At 37.7% G+C, this 18,687-nt stretch overlaps 1 protein-coding gene across 2 annotated transcripts in view; it reads left to right on the forward strand.

The window, feature by feature from the left end:
• The window catches only part of MOXD1 (monooxygenase DBH like 1), a 64,117-nt gene extending 45,665 nt beyond the window's left edge, over positions 1 to 18,452 (forward strand). For both annotated transcript variants that reach the window (XM_050972441.1, XM_009095224.4), the window contains exons 5-12: positions 1,089 to 1,268; positions 3,535 to 3,637; positions 6,342 to 6,508; positions 7,874 to 8,065; positions 10,695 to 10,754; positions 12,478 to 12,620; positions 15,038 to 15,206; positions 17,963 to 18,452. In XM_050972441.1, coding sequence (XP_050828398.1) covers positions 1,089 to 1,268; positions 3,535 to 3,637; positions 6,342 to 6,508; positions 7,874 to 8,065; positions 10,695 to 10,754; positions 12,478 to 12,620; positions 15,038 to 15,206; positions 17,963 to 18,127 — 1,179 coding nt within the window. In that variant the 3' untranslated portion in view covers positions 18,128 to 18,452. The remainder of the gene's footprint in view (positions 1 to 1,088; positions 1,269 to 3,534; positions 3,638 to 6,341; positions 6,509 to 7,873; positions 8,066 to 10,694; positions 10,755 to 12,477; positions 12,621 to 15,037; positions 15,207 to 17,962) is intronic.
• Positions 18,453 to 18,687: the final 235 nt, after the last annotated feature.

Genomic DNA, 18,687 nt, shown 5'->3' on the forward strand with positions numbered 1-18,687 from the left:
TAAAGTAACCCTCTCTTTCCTAATACTGAAATGCAATACTGCATGGCACCCTGCTTCTTAAGAGTTGCATTGTCAAAGCTTTACTTTTCTTGTGAAAATATTAATATTTATCTTGTTGAACTTGAAGGTAGATATGATAGAATAGGATGAAATCTTTGAAAGGAAAAGCAAGGGAAACACTCCTTTCATTTTAATACTGTCCTCTACTGTGGAATATGATCATTCTGAAATGCAAAATAATTATTTTCAGAAGTATTCATATTTGCCCCAGGGACATCATCTCTGACAGAGATGATTTAACATCACCCATCCAAACAGGGAGTGAAAACTTACATGGAAATTAAATGATTTTAGCCTACACAGAAATTCTGTGGTGTGATTATACTGGGGGCACAGGAGCACCACTGAGAGCCCTCCAGCTCATCACTGCCATAAACAGGCTGGAGCACCCAACCTCTCAAAAATGACTTCATGTTAATAAAGTCTTTACAACTGAGCAGATTAAAAAAAAAATCTAATTTCTTGTAGATGTCAAAAAAATTTCAAAGTCCATTTTGAGCTGCTGAATAATGTGGGGTATACCTCTAGGCTCACCCTAGATATGCAGAATTTATGGGCAGCTGTAATTTGAAATAGTACAAAAGAGGCAGAAACAGGGATGAAAACCTCTGAGTAGTTCAGACACCAAGCTGGTTCAGCAGAACACATTTTCAGCTGGTTTATATCCCCCCTTCTGCTGGAATGTGGCTAAACAAGATTGGGCAGGGAGAGAGAAAAGTGACAGTGCAAGACTAGGATGGGAGAAGAGAGAACAAGTAAGATTGTAACAGAGTTTTTGTCCAGATGCGGAATGCTTTTCCTGACCCTCATAGATGCACTTGGGCAAAATGAAAATTTTGGAAACTTCACTCCTTGAGTTTGCAGAGTGCTGGGGTTACATCTCAAGCTAAGTACAATCTAAAATCTAGTCTCCTCTTTTAAAATGAAAGTACCAGAGAATTTTTAGTCCTGTCTTCATATCTGCATTGAAATAGTCACATTGAGATATGTTTTCTTTTATTTTTTTCTTTTATTTTTGCCATTGACAGGTTAAGCCATTGATCCAGAAAGGCCACGAGAACATGGTGCACCACATCCTCCTGTACCAGTGCAGCAGCAATTTGAATGACAGTGTTCTGGACTATGGGCATGAGTGTTACCACCCCAACATGCCAGACTCTTTTCTTACATGTGAGACAGTCATTTTTGCTTGGGCCATTGGAGGAGAGGTAGGATGAATGTCTGTCTAGCATGGTTCATCAGTGGGGTGTGTATAATCATGAAATTTTTGAGGGTGTGTATAATCATGAAATTTGTCCCTAGTATATTAGTGATTACTCAATCTGTCTGTTTTTAGGGGTATGGGGTCAGGGTCCCTAAATGCCTCAGCAGTGAGTCCTCAACCTCCTCTTGGCCTTTCAAGTATGTAGTGCAGTGGTCATCCTGAGTGACAACCCAAAAGTAATGAAAACAGTCGAGAGGGAGTTGATGTCTTAGGGCAGAAAGATGGCTTTGGAGCATGGAAATCTCTTACTGTGTCAGCTTGTCTCATCTGACATGGAAATACAGTGCCTCCAGCAATGACCAATATCTGCTACTTGTGGGTAATGACAGAAAGAAAAGCAGTGTCTGTAGGTGGCTTCATAAAAGACACAGAAGCACAACTCTCCAGATGAAGTTATACATGAATTTAATCAATTTGGTGCCTCACCAGGACCTGGTTTCACTGTTGCCCCATTCAGGCATATCATTCTGAAGTTTCTTACCTGTCCAAAGAAACATCATTTCAGTGTTGGAAAGATCCTGTGTCACTGCAGAGCCAGCATAAGAACCACTTTCCATATGGCAGTGGGGCATATCTACTGAAAATACAGGTTGTGATGCCACGCTCACCCCAGGCTGTGTTTGCAATTTATTTCATGTTAATTTAGGCTGCATTAAAGTTAATGCTTTCAGCTGACATAACACAGCACGACTACAAAAGAATCCCAGCTCTTTACACCCTTGATTCACTGTGTGCCCCCTCAAATGATGGTTTGGGCACTGAGAGGGACTGAGGTGATGATACTTTCTGGAGCCTTCATTTGCCAACCTGCAGTCCAAAGCCATCTGCAAATGCTGCAGAGTTGTTACATGGACCCATCAAAAGTAGTTTAATCCACAAGGAGCATTATCCCTGGTGTATTCTTTGTGCATTTTTGCCATCAGCTATGCTCTGACCTAGTATTTGTACTTTTAACTGTCTTAATCTTAAGTGAAATTAAAAACTCATATAAATAAGTTATCATTTGACAAGCCCTATGGAGGTTTTTGCAAGGATGATCCTGTTGTTACAGATCTGTAGAGAGGAATCTGACAGATCTAGGTTATGTTCTGGTTTGCCCAAGTACCCATTTCACTAACTTTAGCTTACTCTTATGTAGAATGAAGGTGATAATAATTTTTACTATATACTACAATTAATTCATTAATGTCCATCAAGCATCAGAAACCTGGAATCTCAAATTGCACATTTCAGAAGGTTAGAATGTCAAATTGCAATTAAAATATTAGCTGTAAACTATAAAATGGTGCAGATTGATTCCAATTAAAGTGAATTTGGTAAATGAGTTCACTTAGGAGATACTGGTATTTTGGTTTGAATCGGGAACGAGCTCTTGGAGTAAATCTCCCAGTTATCCCCACTTACAAAGCTTTGTTTATCATCATGAGTGGTTTGAGAATTTGCACAGGCCTCTCTGGGATGAAGTTAAAATGAATGTGCAGGGATGAGCCCAGCACCTTTAGCAATAAATGGGACGTGACCAGAGCTTGTCTAGTGGGTCCAGCACAAGCTGTTTTGCCATGCAGAGCTACTTATTTATTGGCTTGCTAGTGGAAACATAGCCAGAAAGATCACCTTAATTGTTCAAATAATTTTACTTAGAATACAGTTGCTTGTGCACAAAAAGCAAGCTAATTACATGCAACCTCAGTATTCCCTGGAAATTACTGCTTTTAGAAGATGGGAATATTTAAAATGTTGATTCACTTCTTCATAAGGGTTTTATTATCAGACTAAGTGCTTGATGATGCAATGTTTATAAGTTTAAAATGGAATATTCCTTTTCTGCTCAAACAATAAATACAGAATAAATAATCATAAGATCACAGGATAATGCAGGTTGGAAAGGACCTCAGGAAATCTCTAATCCAGCCTCCTACTCAAAGCAGGGTCAGAGGTGAAATTAGACTAGTTTGCCCAGCGCCTTGTCCTCTGGGAAGCATTAGATCTACTTTTTTTTATTGACATAGTTATTAAGTTTATTGAGTACATAATAGGTATATTTTATCACAATGCCATGTTCAGAAAGCTGGAAAAGAAGTGATATTTTTAAATTTTATCATTAATATGATGGAAGAAGGAGTCAATGTACTTACAAGGAGAAATTAACTCTTAACTGTGGCAAAAAATACCTTAACTCTGTGTTGATTTCTGTGTGTATTGGTTTCCAGGGCTTCACCTACCCTCCTCATGTTGGCTTATCCATTGGCACAGCAGCCGACCCTCTGTTCGTCCTTATGGAGGTGCATTATGACAATCCATCAGAGACAGAAGGTTTGTAGCCCCACAGGCTTTAAAGCCTGCCAGGCTGGAAAATGTACTACACTCAAGTGCTCATCCCTGCACTGCATGGCAAACAGAGCAAATAAAAAGCTGAGGGTTATTTTTGCTCCTGATCAATAGTTCCTGGTTCCCACTGTTTTTCCCACTGCCATTCAAATGTTTTGGGGGTTTTTTGGGTTGTTTTTTTTTTTTTTTTCTGTATTTTTTTTAGATATACATCTAGCTGAACAGTGGACAGTTTCTGAAGTAGAAGTATAGACTCAGGTGTCTAGACCATTCACTGAGTAAAATCAGTTTATCTTAAAAGATAAGCTTTAAATTTACAATAATGTTTTAAAATTGTTCTTCCTGAATTTAATTTATATTTAGAAGAAGTAAAAGGAAGAAACCAAGGATCCCAGGAAAATCAGGGGAACTTTGAAGATGCCTCTGGGAAAGATACTCTTTTGTTCTGAAACAGAAGTTTATTAACCTACTGTACCTGAGAATATTGTGGTGGTTGCTACATATAAACTGAGTAAAATCCAATGCAGCATAGTATACTGGCCTTTATTTACATCCCCATGTGTTAAAATAAAATTTGCTATGTGGGCTATGGCATTCTGCCTAACTGACATTTCCCATCTTCATCTTTTAATTTTTTTTTAATTTAATGATACACTGTGCTTTCAGCATGTGGGATTGAATAAACTTCATTTGCATCCTTGATATTGTATGCTTTTTCATCAAATGTTGCATGAAATCCCAAGAAAACACATGCTGAAAGCTGTGTCCCTTTGCTTTGTCCCTTTGATTTGGGTGTGTTCCTAAATCCATCATTTTAATTGACTGTGCTGTATGATAGTGTTGGTTTAGCCTAAGTGGAGCATACCTCCAAAAAGCTGGAAAACTGGTAATGTTTTGTTTCCTTTTAAGGAGTAGGAACAATTGCGCCTTTCTGGGACAGTCCCAAAAGACCTGGGAAAATTCAGGCAGCATAGGCAGAGCAGGGTATTTGTAATCCAGATCATGCTTCTCCTCCTCCCTAGCAAAATACAGAGTGTAAGATTGTGCCAGGAGTGCAAGAGGGCAGCCCTGAGTGCTCCATCTGCTTCAGGTGGGGACAAATGGGTTCTCCTGACACAACAGCAAACCTGCCACTGGGTCACCTTCATGTGTGTTTGGCACCTGCATTTTCCCAGTTTGGTGAAAGGCTGCACTGTTTGCCTCACATTGTGACTTGGAGTAATGTTTTCCTACGTGACTCAGATTGCTAGTGGCTTTTGGCTCCCAGTTAGGAGCAGTTGAAACATTTTTTAGTTTAACGTGGATGGGTTTCACTGTTTCTGGTTTCATAGTCCTTAACACTCTCTTCTCATTTGGAAGGTGGCCTCTTTTGAGATTGGTTATCAGAAACTCTGGCATACCAGAGTTTTGCCATGCAGAAGAGTGTCTGACATTTAGACATTAACAATGTCTAACAATTTCTGAAGCAGAAATACCGAAAATGAAAAAAGTCAAGTTGATAAGGTTGTACAAATTTCTCCAGGAAAGGAGTGAGTAGGGGTTCCCAAATGCTAAAGCTGGGGTGTTGTGGGACACAATGTATCTCCTTAAATGTGATTTGTATGTTGCAGAAGGTCTCATGGCTGATTACCAATTCTTAATTGGCTATGCACAGTTCATATCCTTTTTTCCTCAATATTTATATGCACTAGTCCATTGTAGGTATTTTAGTGACTGTGTAACAGTCCCTGCTCTCTACCTCTGCCATTTGCTTATCTTAAAATAGACTGATGATATCATATTGATGTAAAATTTGGCTTCAGGCATTGCTATGTCTGCTTTGTTTTTCAGAAGACTGATATAGGTCACTAGGAAGCATCTTACCTTCTCTGAGATATTTGATATGATTTTTGCATTGCTCATTTTCAAAGTTGAAATTATTTCAGTTACTATTCAAAAATACAAAGAGATTAATAGATGAACTAACAGAATGTAGTTCCTGTGCAAACACAGATTAATAATCTTTTGTTATATCTTTACAAATAAAAATGACTAAAAGAAGACAAGTATTCTAAGCATTTAGATTACAAAGGCAACATAAGTTATTAATTGATGCACAAACACATATGGCTAAACATATGTGAGTGAACAAAATAGATTTGTATTATTTTGACTCTTAAAAAACACAGCCTCCAAACAGCAGGCTTTGGTTCTTTAAACCAATTTTTGAAATCAAGATAAGTCCTTGAGTCAGAGCAACATTAAAGTACTCTGTAATTCTCTTGTCTACTTCACTCAAGGTGGGGGTATTGTCCACAAGTCAGGGATTTAGTAAGGCAATTTTCATGTTTAATTAGTGCTCTCTTAATTGGAGAGATTGTAAAAGGGATATATTTTTTCATCTCAGGTAATCTGTAATGTAACAGGCAATCCAAAGCAAAGGGAAAATATAATTAATGGCAGGACCCAAGTTGAAGAAATAGATAAAATTGTCAACTAGAAGAGAACAGGTGGCTTGAAAATTTTAAAGAGAAAAAAACACTTCCTGCATATGGTTTCACACATTTCCATAATATTGAGATTGATTCCTTGATTTTCATGTAGAAAACTTATGACACAGCATGAAAAACAGGAAGCAGTATGGTTTGGGGTTTTTTCTCCTTTAAAAACCTGATTTTTAGCCATGGCTAACTGTGTTCTTTTGTTGCAGGCTTGATAGATAACTCTGGTTTGAGGCTATTTTATACTCCAGTTTTAAGGAAATACGATGCTGGGGTTATTGAAGCCGGTCTTTGGGTCAGCCTCTTCCACAATATCCCACCAGGCATGCCTGAATTTGTGTCAGAGGGTCACTGCACACTGGAATGTCTGGAAGAGGTATGTTCCTTGCCTGAATCTACTGGTTTTCATTCATGGAAATAATTGGAAGAGATACTTGAACTTCTTGGAAAGATTTATAGTTTCAGTTAAAAGATGTGAGCAAAGGCATCTGGTGGTACATGTTGTCTTCCAAAATGTTGTCTTTTTGAACTGGGTACTTGGCATGCTCACTACTCAGGCTGCTTTATTTATTTGAGTAATAATGATGACACAGGGCTTGCAAATTTTTTATTTTGTGTTCAATATGTAAGCATACACTGCTTTCCATGGCAAAGCTATTAATAACTTGGAATAGAACTGGGCATGTGCAAAAGGCTTCTAATGATGAAATGAAAGCCTGAAAGGCATTCTTACACCAGCCACAGAAACTGAAAACCTAAGCAGGTTTTGCATTTATTAAGTTCTTGGTTTCATTAAGATAACTTAAATATCTCTGCAGGCAATGGAAGCATTGTCTAAAATCTGTAGCGACTGTATAATGGGAGGTTCTCATATACTTTGTCATCTATAGGGAAAAGTTGAATTAATAACATGGTTTACAATGAAAGCTAAATTAGACACAAAATTTAGATTTGTTCTTGGTGGTGTTAAATATTGTGTATTGTACTGGCATTTTCAGCCTTAAAACTCTTGAGTAATCCATTATCATGAGCCTTCTGACCCTAGGGCTGTTCTTGAAAGGTATTGTGGTGACAGATTATTTTTACCTTGAGCTCTGAACAAGAATTAAAGCTGAGCATACTCAACATGAAATTCAGATCAGTTGATGTCAGCTAGAATGGGAGTGATGCCAGATTTGTGTCAATTTGGAAAAGTTAATTTGCAAATGTTTTTGACCTGGAAAAAAACTTTTAGATGTATACTTATGGTATTTCCCTACCAGTTCACTTAAAGTTTGAAAGTAGAGGATGTTACAACTCCAGCCTCTCAATTTAAAGTGCATCTCTTGGCATCATTAGTAACTGCATAGAAATTTCTTTTCACAATAAAGATCTACATTAATTAGTGTTAGCCATTAACACAAAAAAAATGTGCAAGTTTTAGTACGATTCCCTTGAAAGTCTTAAAACTATTGAGAATTATTGTCTGTCCAGTTGATTTTAATTTTTAAAAATGTGTGCATTAGGAGTAAAAACATGGTTTTGTTATAAAAAAAAAAATCACAGAAAAAATCCTAGCCTTTTTTGTACATAAACCTTGAATTTCACTTAAAGTTTTGGTTTTTCTCCAGACTGCATTTTTCAGTAAACTGAGTGAATTCAAAATGCATTATTGAACATATTTTCACTCTGTTAGTAGATAGCATTACGTTACATTACTTTGCCTTTGGGAACACTGATGGTGTTGGTTTCTCTTGGCCAGGCTCTGGGTGCTGAGAGACCTGCTGGGATTCAAGTGTTTGCGGTACTTCTCCACGCTCACCTTGCTGGCAGAGCTATCAGGATGCGCCACTTCCACAACGGCGAGGAGCAGAAGCTGCTTGCTTATGATGACGAGTTTGACTTCAACTTCCAGGAGTTTCAGTACCTGAATGAAGAAAGAACCATCTTGCCAGTACAGCAGTCTTAATTCTTTTCCTGAAAGTGTTTAAGAGATCATGTGCCTATCATTTTCTCACCTTTAGGATTAAATTTGCCAAAGAATTTCTTAGCCTAGCATCATAGAATTCTTGGATGTTCTGTTAATTTTTCCACTTTTCGCAGAGTCAGTAATGCATTAAAGTTTCAGTGTCTTGGGAGTGTCCACATGAGTCACCACAGAACTGGCTTGGTTCACCAAATCAAGCTATTCTTTGTATACACTTGATATCCATAATAACCTGAATTTTACCATCACAAATGTTTGAACAAAGGAGATCTGAAAATCCCTTGTGTGCCTGGCTGTACGATTTTCATGCATCCAGAAAGATGAATAATGGAAATGCCTCTGTATGGCTTTACAGAGCTGTGGGACCAAGTAGCATATCTTCAATATTTGCACACAGCAAGTATCCAGCCTTACAAACATGTTTAACCATCAGCCAAATCTTCTGTTTGTTTCACACTTTTTCTTGTTGGGAGTAAAACTCCATGCTCATGTTCCACGTGATGTTTCAGTAGTAAAGAAAACCCTTTGAAAGAAGAAATCATTCAACTCTATCTACTGTATTCCTGAAAATAATGCAAGATAACTTGTAGAAATATTCCAACTACAATTATATTATAAAGCAGAAGCTATGCATAGGTATTGCATGAAAAGAGTCTGTATTTTTAAATTTCTTCATTTAAAAATTATTCATTCTTCTTTTGTTCCACCCAGTATCTTTTTTAAAGTTTTGGCATGATGACAGAAATTTTAGTGCTACAAAGTCTGGGTGCTCCAGATCTGGCCAGGAGAGTAGCTTGTCCTGGTGCATGTGAACAAGAATGTTTTTAAATTGCAAGTCACAGAACGTCAAAAAATTGAATTTTTTTTACAATTGGAATCACTAAGGGAAACAAATCTGAAAAGAACATTGAAATGACTGAACTTCAAGTGTGGTCAGGAGCCCCATGATTTAAACTTCAGGGGCTTCTCTTCAAGCCCCTTTCTCTCTTATGTCTCTTCTCCCACACTGAGAAACTTTGATATTTGTACTTTAAAGACAAGAAGCTAAAATGCTAACTTTATTGTTTAATTTCTACAGCAAAACCTGGATGTTCAAATGCAGAATTTACTCTTTGAAGTCAAATTGCTAGTAGTCTAGGGGCTTCAAAGACAAAGTTACCTCCTTCAGGAAAGAAGGTTGAAAGGTTTAGGAAGAGGGCTGGCAGAAGATGACAGGTTTGCAGAGAGAGCCTGTATTATTTTTAGGAAAATTATAGCAGAAAGACTCTTAAAATTCAAGAACATAAGGGAATAGGCAACAGAAAAACTATAAAGAGTATTTGATAGTAACAACAACTTGACAAAAAAAGCCAGCTCAAGTAGAAGATGTAATTCTTTCTCTGAAGAGAACCATTTTCTATGCCTTTCATTTTCATCTTATGCAAAACTACCAGTGCAGCTTTACATACATTATCTGGTGTAATTCAGAGAACAGTTTAATCAATTAACTAATGGTATGATTTTTCATGTAAGTTCTTGTCATAAGCTCTCCCAAGAGTGTAGCCTTCTTTCAGCTTGTGGAGCCCATGTTATTTTTTTTCTTCACATAGTAGCAGTCTCTTCTCCATTTGGAAGCAGCAGATCTAGTCTCACAGAAGGAACAACTTTAATGAATGTTATCCAGTCTGTAAGATATGAGAGCCAGAGACCTCATTGACAGGAACAGAATATTCCCACTGGAAGCAGGACGCTGTGCCAGCTCAAGCTACTTCAGAAACCTCTGTCTCCATTTGGCTGACATGAGGCTGATGCACCTTCTTCCAGCACTCTGGAGTACAGATTGTGCTAGCCTTGATCTGGAGAAACAGCCTGTAGGAAAGGAGAAATTCTCAGCCTTTGAAGGGTGATCTGGTTTTTTTTAGGGAAGTATAATGGTTGATAAGGCAAGATGATGATACAAAAGAAATCCACTTGATAATCACGGTGATTTTCAGATTTGTACTTGATTAGGTATAGGGAGTGAAACTATTACCGAATTGTAGATCAGTTTGTCAAGACACCAAAAAGTTAATTGTAGTGCTTGAGAAGGAAAGTATTCAGCCTTTCCCATACATATCTGTCAATGCAGTGAAGTCTTTGCCTGCCACTCCTCTACTCCCAGGCTTGGCAGAGATATAGTTGTTTTTGTGATGTGGAAAGCCTTCTTTTCCTCATTTGCCAAATATTTCTATTGAAGTTGGCAGTGTAAATTAGCCTGGGTAAAGTAGCACTCGATGAGTTTTGCAGCAAGAATTGTTTGTTTACATTGTCTACTATATAATTTTCCAGAAAATTGGATGGCAACTGGGTACCTTCGTTGCTATTTTAAAAGAAATCCAGACAACACTCTTATTAAGACTCTGTTTAAATCCATGGGGGGATCCCTGAGGGTCTGGATAATATGAATGCTAAGTGCCAAGGCCTTAACATATGGCAATTACCTAATCCTTCACTCTTTCAAAAAGTCATATCCACTGCTCTGATATTTATTACTTAAGTGCTTGCTGTCATCTGTGGTTACCTGCAACTAGTGTTGATAAAGTTCAGAACTGTGAACTTCCTAAATTTTGTATTTCAGGGGGATAATTTAGTCACAGAATGCCACTACAGTACTGTGGACCGAATTCGCATGACATGGGTAAGCAATATTTTGGTGGATCAAAATAAGTATAGGGGATAATATTGGGGACTAGAAGCTTTTTCACAGAACACTGTTTTAAAAAAGTGAATTTATTTGCTAATGCCTGTGTGCACACAACTGCATATTGTCTTTCCTTTCATAGATTCTTAGGTTTTAAAGTCATCTGAGCTATTGTGATCTTAGTCTGATCTTTTGCTGAAGGCATTCATATGACTAGTTTGTAGAAATAAGCTCATCAGCTCATTAAAAAATCCTTAGGAGTCAAACTTTTAAGGTATAAGGAGTGCTTTCTTCACAACGTGTATTAGCATGCAAATTCTGCGTAATGAATTATTTTTATGAACTTGTTACACGTTTTTCCCTGGAGTTGTAATTGCCAGTTCTTTTGTATTGATTTTTAGATAAGCTGTGATCAGGAGGTTTTTCAACTATTTAGTTTTGTGCCTAACACAGAATCCAGGTAGAATGAAGGTCCTTTGGGTTGGGAAGAGGTGTTGAGAAACCACTCCTCCCTCCTGAGGGTGTCCAGCTCTGGTTTGGCACAGTCCCCCAGAAGCTACTTGATAGGCTAACAGAGGCACTGGCCATTGCAATGCAGTCACTGGGTTTTGGAGGTGACATAAATTTGGTTGCTTGGACATGGGCTGGACTGTGCCAGTTGTCTAGGAACACACAGAATGATGCCAAACCCACTATGTCTGTGGGAGGGATCTAGCTGCCCTGCCAGGGTCTGGTGCTGCTTCCTGGGGAGTGGCTGGATCCAGACCTCTGGGAAGTGAGACCTGAGGGCTGTCTGTTTTGCAGGGAAGAACTGTTCATGGCATGAGGAGGGCAAAGGGATACTTCTCCCTAAATAATGGATTGCATGTAGGCACATGCAGTAGTTATTTAATGACAAGCAAAAGAGCAAGAATGAAGGCGTTGGAGTTTTTGTCCTGTTTTACTGTGTCCTGTTTTGTCCTGTTTAACTCTTGGCTCATGTGTTTTCTCCATTCCTATTCCTGTGGTTCCAATACCCTTGTGGAACTGTTCCCACCCAGGATTTAGGAACATGCAGTTTATAATCTTGTTCATGTTTACCAAGATTAATTTTAAGTTGGTTGTTTGCCACGTGGTTCTCAATGGAAGACTGTTCAAGAGTCTGTTTCTTCTGTTAGATAGAAATATTATTTTAATAACTGATTTTATAATGCATGCTCAGTTTTTCTTGAGTCAACATTATCTGTTAATATAAATAATTATTTTCCTTCTTTGTTTTTATTGGCATATGTACTTCCAACCTAAGTTCATAGAGATTCATATTCCATCCCAGCCTCTGTTTTAGTAGGCAAAGCTCACTTAATTTCTTATTAAACAGATTAATTGTCCTACAAGATTTTTTTCTTTATCTGTTCCACTTTTCTGAAACGTGGCAAATCGAAGTAACTCGGGGGCAGCAGAAAGCAAACCTGAACTTCTCAGATAGTACAGTTCAATATAATATGAACCTTATTTTATTCACAGGTGTTCTTTCTGATGTCTTTTAACTTAGAAGTTATTGCTTGAGCTTCCAAAGCATTTTGTAATTAATTATGTAATAACCTCTTGCTACTTGATAACCTCATGTACAAGATAAACTTGGGCCTCCTAATACACCTTCCATTAGCATATGAATGCTAATCAGTGCTTTAATCTGTGGGATTCCAGTGCTACCCTGATTAGAGAAAAATCCCATTTTCAGGGTGGTCTGAGCACCAGGAGTGAAATGTGCCTGTCATACCTGCTCTATTACCCGAGAATCAACCTCACCCGCTGTGCGAGTATTCCTGACATCATGGAACAGCTCCAGTTCATCGGTGTTAAGGAAATCTACCGACCAGTCAGGTGTGTAAAATCTTTGTCAATATATGCAGCACCTCTGTTTCTGTCTGTGGGATTCTTGGATCATTTTTATACAACTTTCTTTCTGGTAGAAAGAAAAGAAACATGGTCGCTTGGGACACTTCTTTTGGTCAATATGCTGTGCTGCCAATTTTCCTGCCGAATTATTTTACATCTTTTTTTCTTCTGATAGAAAAGCAGTTTCTTCTTTTAAGGAAGTAATACTATTCACATTGTTTTGGGTTTGTTTTTTTTTTTTTCCACTACATATATCTGTAAAGAGGCTATATATCAATATTTTAAATCTATTAATTTATTAAAACATGTCAGTGTTTCATATATAGAGAAGTAATTTTGAAAAAGAGATTGTGAGCATGGTTATTGAATTTCCCTGGGTAGTTTCGTTGACAGGAATTCTGAGGACAAAAATGTGTTCCTTATAGTGCTTAAAATTAAAGCATCTCAACAGGAGATTGTAAACAGTGAGAACAGTCAAAAGTGGAATGTTTCCAAATGAATGAAATGCAGAAAAATAATCAAACGATAAAATGTTGAATGTACATTTTGTGGTGAAAGGTGAACTACATTTGTATTGTTAGTTGCACTAAACTAAGGTAATAGGAAGATTTTAAAATCAAATGGATAGACTAAGAGTGCGTCATCACAAATTCTAAAAGTTGTCTTTGCTTATACAGTTTATCTTAACAAACCATATAAAGCTATTATTGCAAAATAACTTGACATACAGACTTAGTGGTCTTAGTTCTGACATTTATATTCAAGAAGGGTTTGATGGAAGTCACATTGCAATCAATGTCTACATAATTTTCCACACAATTTCCATTTACAACCTCTTTTAATACAGGGAGAACAGAGTTTCTAAATGAGTCCTGTCTAAAAGAGTCTTTCTCAGCTTAGGAAGAAAATATTCTAACAAATGTATGCTCTCTTGAGTGTTCATTCATGATAACTGTACTTAAGGAAAAAATGCACATTTGGCCTGGGGAAATAAAGATGTTCTGAATAGAGTAAGTATGCAGACTGTCTGCCACAAATGGAATAGTAATTAGAAGAGGAGATTATTAATGCCTCTAGTATTTATGACCTAATCCACAATTCTTGTTTCATTAAACTCTGTTAGCCTAAGGATATGTGACCTGATCCTCATCTCTCTTGTGTCAGCCTAACGCTAGAATTGCTTTACTGACTCTTCCAAAGACTCTCTCGACTTACAAATGCAAACTGGGAGTAGGATCAAGGCATTGTGGCGCACTTTAAAATGTTTTTCCTCTGTCTGGTGGCACAGACAATAGCTTAAATCATGAGGAGCAGAGATAAAAGTGATTGGGCCATAATAGTGGCCCGAGTACCAAAATACTTGGTTAAAATCACAGTCTCTATGCCTAAATGTTGTACAGCAGAACTCTGGCATAGGAAATTTCTCCAAAGCAAGTGGGAGACAGTCTACTACAAGATAACACAGATCTGTTTAAAGTATTCTGAAAAGATAACCCATCACAGTATTAATTAGGTTACGTGATAAAGGTTTAGATACCTCTGTTCATCCTCTAGCTGCATTGATTTTGTGTTTGTTAAAGTTTGATTTTTTTTCAGTTCATCTCAGTAAAGTCAAACAAGGAGAAAGCAGAAGCCATTGAAATGGTTGTGGGGTTTGGTTTTTTTTGTTTTTTTTTTTAATTTTCCTATGTTACTTTTTAGCTTTCTTTACTAAATGAAATCTCTTTCCTTCCCTTTCCACGTGGCTGGTGGGAAATGAGATTGTCCCCATTTCTTCATGGAAAGGATTCCCACACTTGGCCAGATAGATCTTTCAGAGCAGTGCATCAGGTCTCTAAACCACCCCTGGCCAAAAGTGCCCTTGCAGCCAGCTTATAGGACTATGGAAAAGGGAATGTCCACAACACTGGTTATTATCTGCTGCCAACCAGTGCATAACAGAGCAACTCCTGTGCTAGGCTCAGCTCTGACCTGAGCTTGGCAGAACGCTCTGGAAGCAGCTTTCTAATGGCAACCTGGCCTGCCAAACCTAGGAGAGGGTGTGGCTCTCCTTTGTTTTTGTTTTCTTCAGAAGTTACAAAGCAGAAGATCTGCTTTGTATTGCTTGTGCATTGAGTTTGTGGATCAGAGAAGAGCAGTGTAACTCTTGAAGTCCTTAATTTCTAAAAGCATCTGGCAGCAAGTACTAACCTGCTTACAACCTTTCATAAGTCTGTCAAAATCAATGAAACTACGTCAGTTTGTAGTAGAGGAGAACTTAGTTGAAAAGAGAACTTGTGAGTTGGCATAATATACATAGTTGTAGTGCTTTTATTTTTCTGAATAGGTTCACAAAAGTTTTTCTTATTTCAGCTTGATAGTTTTTATCTATTTTTTAAAATTAATTGTTTGTTTTTCTTTAGGACTTGGCCTTTCATTATCAAGAGTCCTAAGCAATATAAAAACCTGTCTTTTATGGATGCAATGAACAAATTCAAATGGTCCAGATCAGAGGGTCTCTCTTATAATCAACTTGTGCTTAAACTACCTGTGAATGTGAGATGTTCAAAAACAGATAATGCAGAATGGTCGGTAAGTCTGTGTGCTGAAAGGGAGGCAACAATGCCAGAAAACTAATTTGATTTACTGTGTTTCAATGCATGTGACTAAATATCTGATTATACATGTTCAGGATGTTTACACAGCTATATTTTATTTACATACAGTAACAAATGATGAGAATGTTTTACCAGTGCTTTCATCTAACTTGAGTTCCAGAAGCATTTAAAAAGAACAGAAAAGTGGGAGTTTTTATCAGCACTTGGGATCAGTAATAGGAAGATGGAGTTTTTCAGTGAGGCTGGGCCTGATCAGAGAGCAACCATGTATGTCCAGGTGAAGTGACCATGCCAGGAAGCTGTCCTACCTTGGCTGCTTTCCTGGTCAGGGACTTACTTATGTTAGGGTCTTGCAACAGATGATTCAAAATCCCTAAATCAGGTTTCCTCTCTGAGACACCTTCTGGGGGAAGCTTATTGACCGCATAACAAAGCCTCAAGAATCTACCTTCTTAACTTGGGCATATAGACAACCTAAAATTGTATGAATACTCTTGCAAAAAGTCTTGCTTTTTTAATGGTCCTAGGATTGTCTAAAGTATTGGGCCAGAAAAATAAAATTGGATAGTCTGTTCCCTTTGTGCAACTTAGTAAGATTTTATCTTCCATGTTTTTACTTTCCCTATTGTCTTGATGAAAAAAACCTGTAAGAAAAAAAAAATTCCCCAATAAATTATTATTTATTCTAAATATCTATTGGTATTTTACCAGAACACTGCTGAGAAAAGTTGTCATCTTTAATGTTGATGTGTGTTAAAAAAGAATGGCTAGTGCATGTCATGTCATCCCTAAAAGGAGTGCTTTAAAATATGTATTCCTCTTTGAACTCCTTTACAGACTCCAAATTCAAGGCTTTTACTTTTTTAAGATTTTCTGTTCAGAATGGGAGGCAGTCTCATTGTACCAGCTTATTTCCTATTGCAATTTCAGTCCAGTGTAGCAGAGCTGCTTTGAGATACTACTGATGAAGTAATTCCTAGGGAAGGATTTCTGCCTCGTCCTCCTCACCCTAGAAGATGGTCCATGCTTCTTCACATGTGTCACACAGTCCTTTCAGGTGGTGAAGAAATTGCCCCTTCTATATCAGCATTCTTGGGTTTTTCCAACATAGGTCAGACTGTTCTGCCCATTGGATATCAAAGGAATACTGTGTGCTATAAGTAACCAAAGAGGTTCTGTTTTTTTCTAGTATTATTTGTCCCATTGTAGACCTCCTGTGAAAAGTAGTTGTAGACAGAAAAAAAAAACCAGTTGTAGACATTACTGTGACTTTTCACCAGTTTTGGTTAAACTTCTTGACCTTTACAGCTGCTGGCTGGTAGCAATTGCATAGCCACCCTTCCACTGATCATTTGTCAGAGGACGAATTAAGATGATGAAAAGCTCAGAAATTTTATCAAGAGGGGATGGGCTGAGGTTTTTTTAATGGTATGCTTTCTGGAAAATGCTGTTGCTCTTTATCATACAGGATGAAGGAACAATACTTACAACTTAAAGGATGTAGTCAAAGAATGAGCTCACTGGGACTGGGAGTTCTTAGCTCTTCCTTAATCATAGTTTCCTTTTTCAAATGACATGGGCATATTCTTCAAAGCTAAGATTAGGAGTCTTTCCTTTCCCTTCCCTTATTAGTGATATTAAACTTAAGTGACCATCCTCATCAAAATCAGGGACAGATTTAACCTGACTGGCCAAACAATCCCTGAGTTGTTACAAGACTGAAAAAATTGAAGCAGAGGAACTGAGTTGAAAATTCCTTCATCCTTCTATAGAGTTGGTCCCTATTTCAGTTTTAGTTTTCTGTTGTGTTTGCTAAGATTAAGTCAATATTCAGTTGGGGTTTCTTTCTACAGTATAGAATAATAGCAACATAGATGAAATCCCCAAAGCAAGCATATGCTGTACAGGTGGGCATTCAAACTTTCAAAAATGTGCCCAGGAGCTTACTTTCTGCAGAGCTTATTTTCTTTAAAATGTAGGGAGTAAATTTAGGAAAAGCAAGCTGAGCAGTGTACACAAATGTCTCCAATTTCATGTCGAAACTATAGCAAACACGTAGTTACATCAAATCCCATAAAATTGCACTGAGTTCTTTGGGAAGAGTGAAAAATGCTCAGTATATAGCAACATGATACTGCTGTATGTGACCCTGCTTGAGCAGGGACGTGGGACCCAATGACCTCCAGGGATCCCTTCCAACCACAACCATTCTGTGGTTCCATGGAACAAAAACTGTGTACACAGTTTTAGCTGTTTTGTACGTGCAAGTGTGCGCCTTGCATTCAGAAATGAACACCTTCAAATATCATCCTATATCCCCACAGGAGACTGACACTGCCAGCTTTCTTTTTTTTTTTTTTTTTTTTTTTTTTTTTTTTTTTTTTTGACAGAAAATGAAAACAACAACTAAACCTGCCAAACAACCCCACAAGGCAAAATAAGTTTACTCAAATCGAACCAACCAAAGTCTAACCTTGCTTTACTGGAGAGGATGCCAGTGTGTACTGCTGCTCTCGAGCTGAGAATGTTGGATATGCACACTGGCTGATCATTTGGCATGCAGCATATTCATATTTTTACTGAGCTTGATGTTTCCACAGTGAGAATCACAGCCCAAGTACAAAACTATCAATAGACTATCAGGCAAGCTGCCAATTATCTTGAGAGCAAAAAGAGTTTTCTAATCTTAAGTGACAAAACTCTGATAATTTTTTTCTGTTTGAATTTCAGATCCAAGGCATGACAGCTTTACCTCCTGAAATAGAGCGACCATACAAGACAGAGCCAGTAATATGCAATTCATCTTCTTGTTTAAGTTGCAGTTTGTTCCTTACCCTCTTGTGTATTCTATACATCACAGCCAGTACCATAGGAAACACTGGGCCCTTTGTATAATAATTTTTATTCATCTGTGTTCTGTATGCCATGCAAGTTCTGATGTGTTTGCACTGTTGCTATTGTAGATTTATTTTTTTACTTATTAATGAACTAAATTTTCTGGATCAAAACAAAATGTGTACATCCTCTGGAAACTGTGGGGTTTTTGGTTTTCAATGTAAAATATGTATGAAATACAGTAGGTACACTGACACATCGCATATTGAAATATTTTCCTGTACCATTTTCTTATTCTTGTCCTGCCTCTTTCACATGGTGCTTTCAAAGTCATCTATGTATATGGGTAAAATTAATAAACTAAAAGCAACTTAGTTAACCACAATCAGCCTGGTCTGTGTTGTATTATTTTGCCTTGGTTGTTGATATCTGCAGGTAATGAAATTACTGTTATATGGACCGGCCTTGCTAACATAAATTTTGGCATGTCTGGCTGACGTGCCATAAAGCTATGGGAAAGATTCATTCAGTCTGGGCATTTCTGGGAGCAGCACACTGCAAAACCATCTCAGTCCCTGAGATATGAGAACTAACGGTGCTAAAGGCGTGAAAGACACAGG

This window comes from Serinus canaria, chromosome 3 (assembly GCF_022539315.1).
Source record: "Serinus canaria isolate serCan28SL12 chromosome 3, serCan2020, whole genome shotgun sequence".
Classification (NCBI taxonomy): Eukaryota; Metazoa; Chordata; class Aves; order Passeriformes; family Fringillidae; genus Serinus; species Serinus canaria.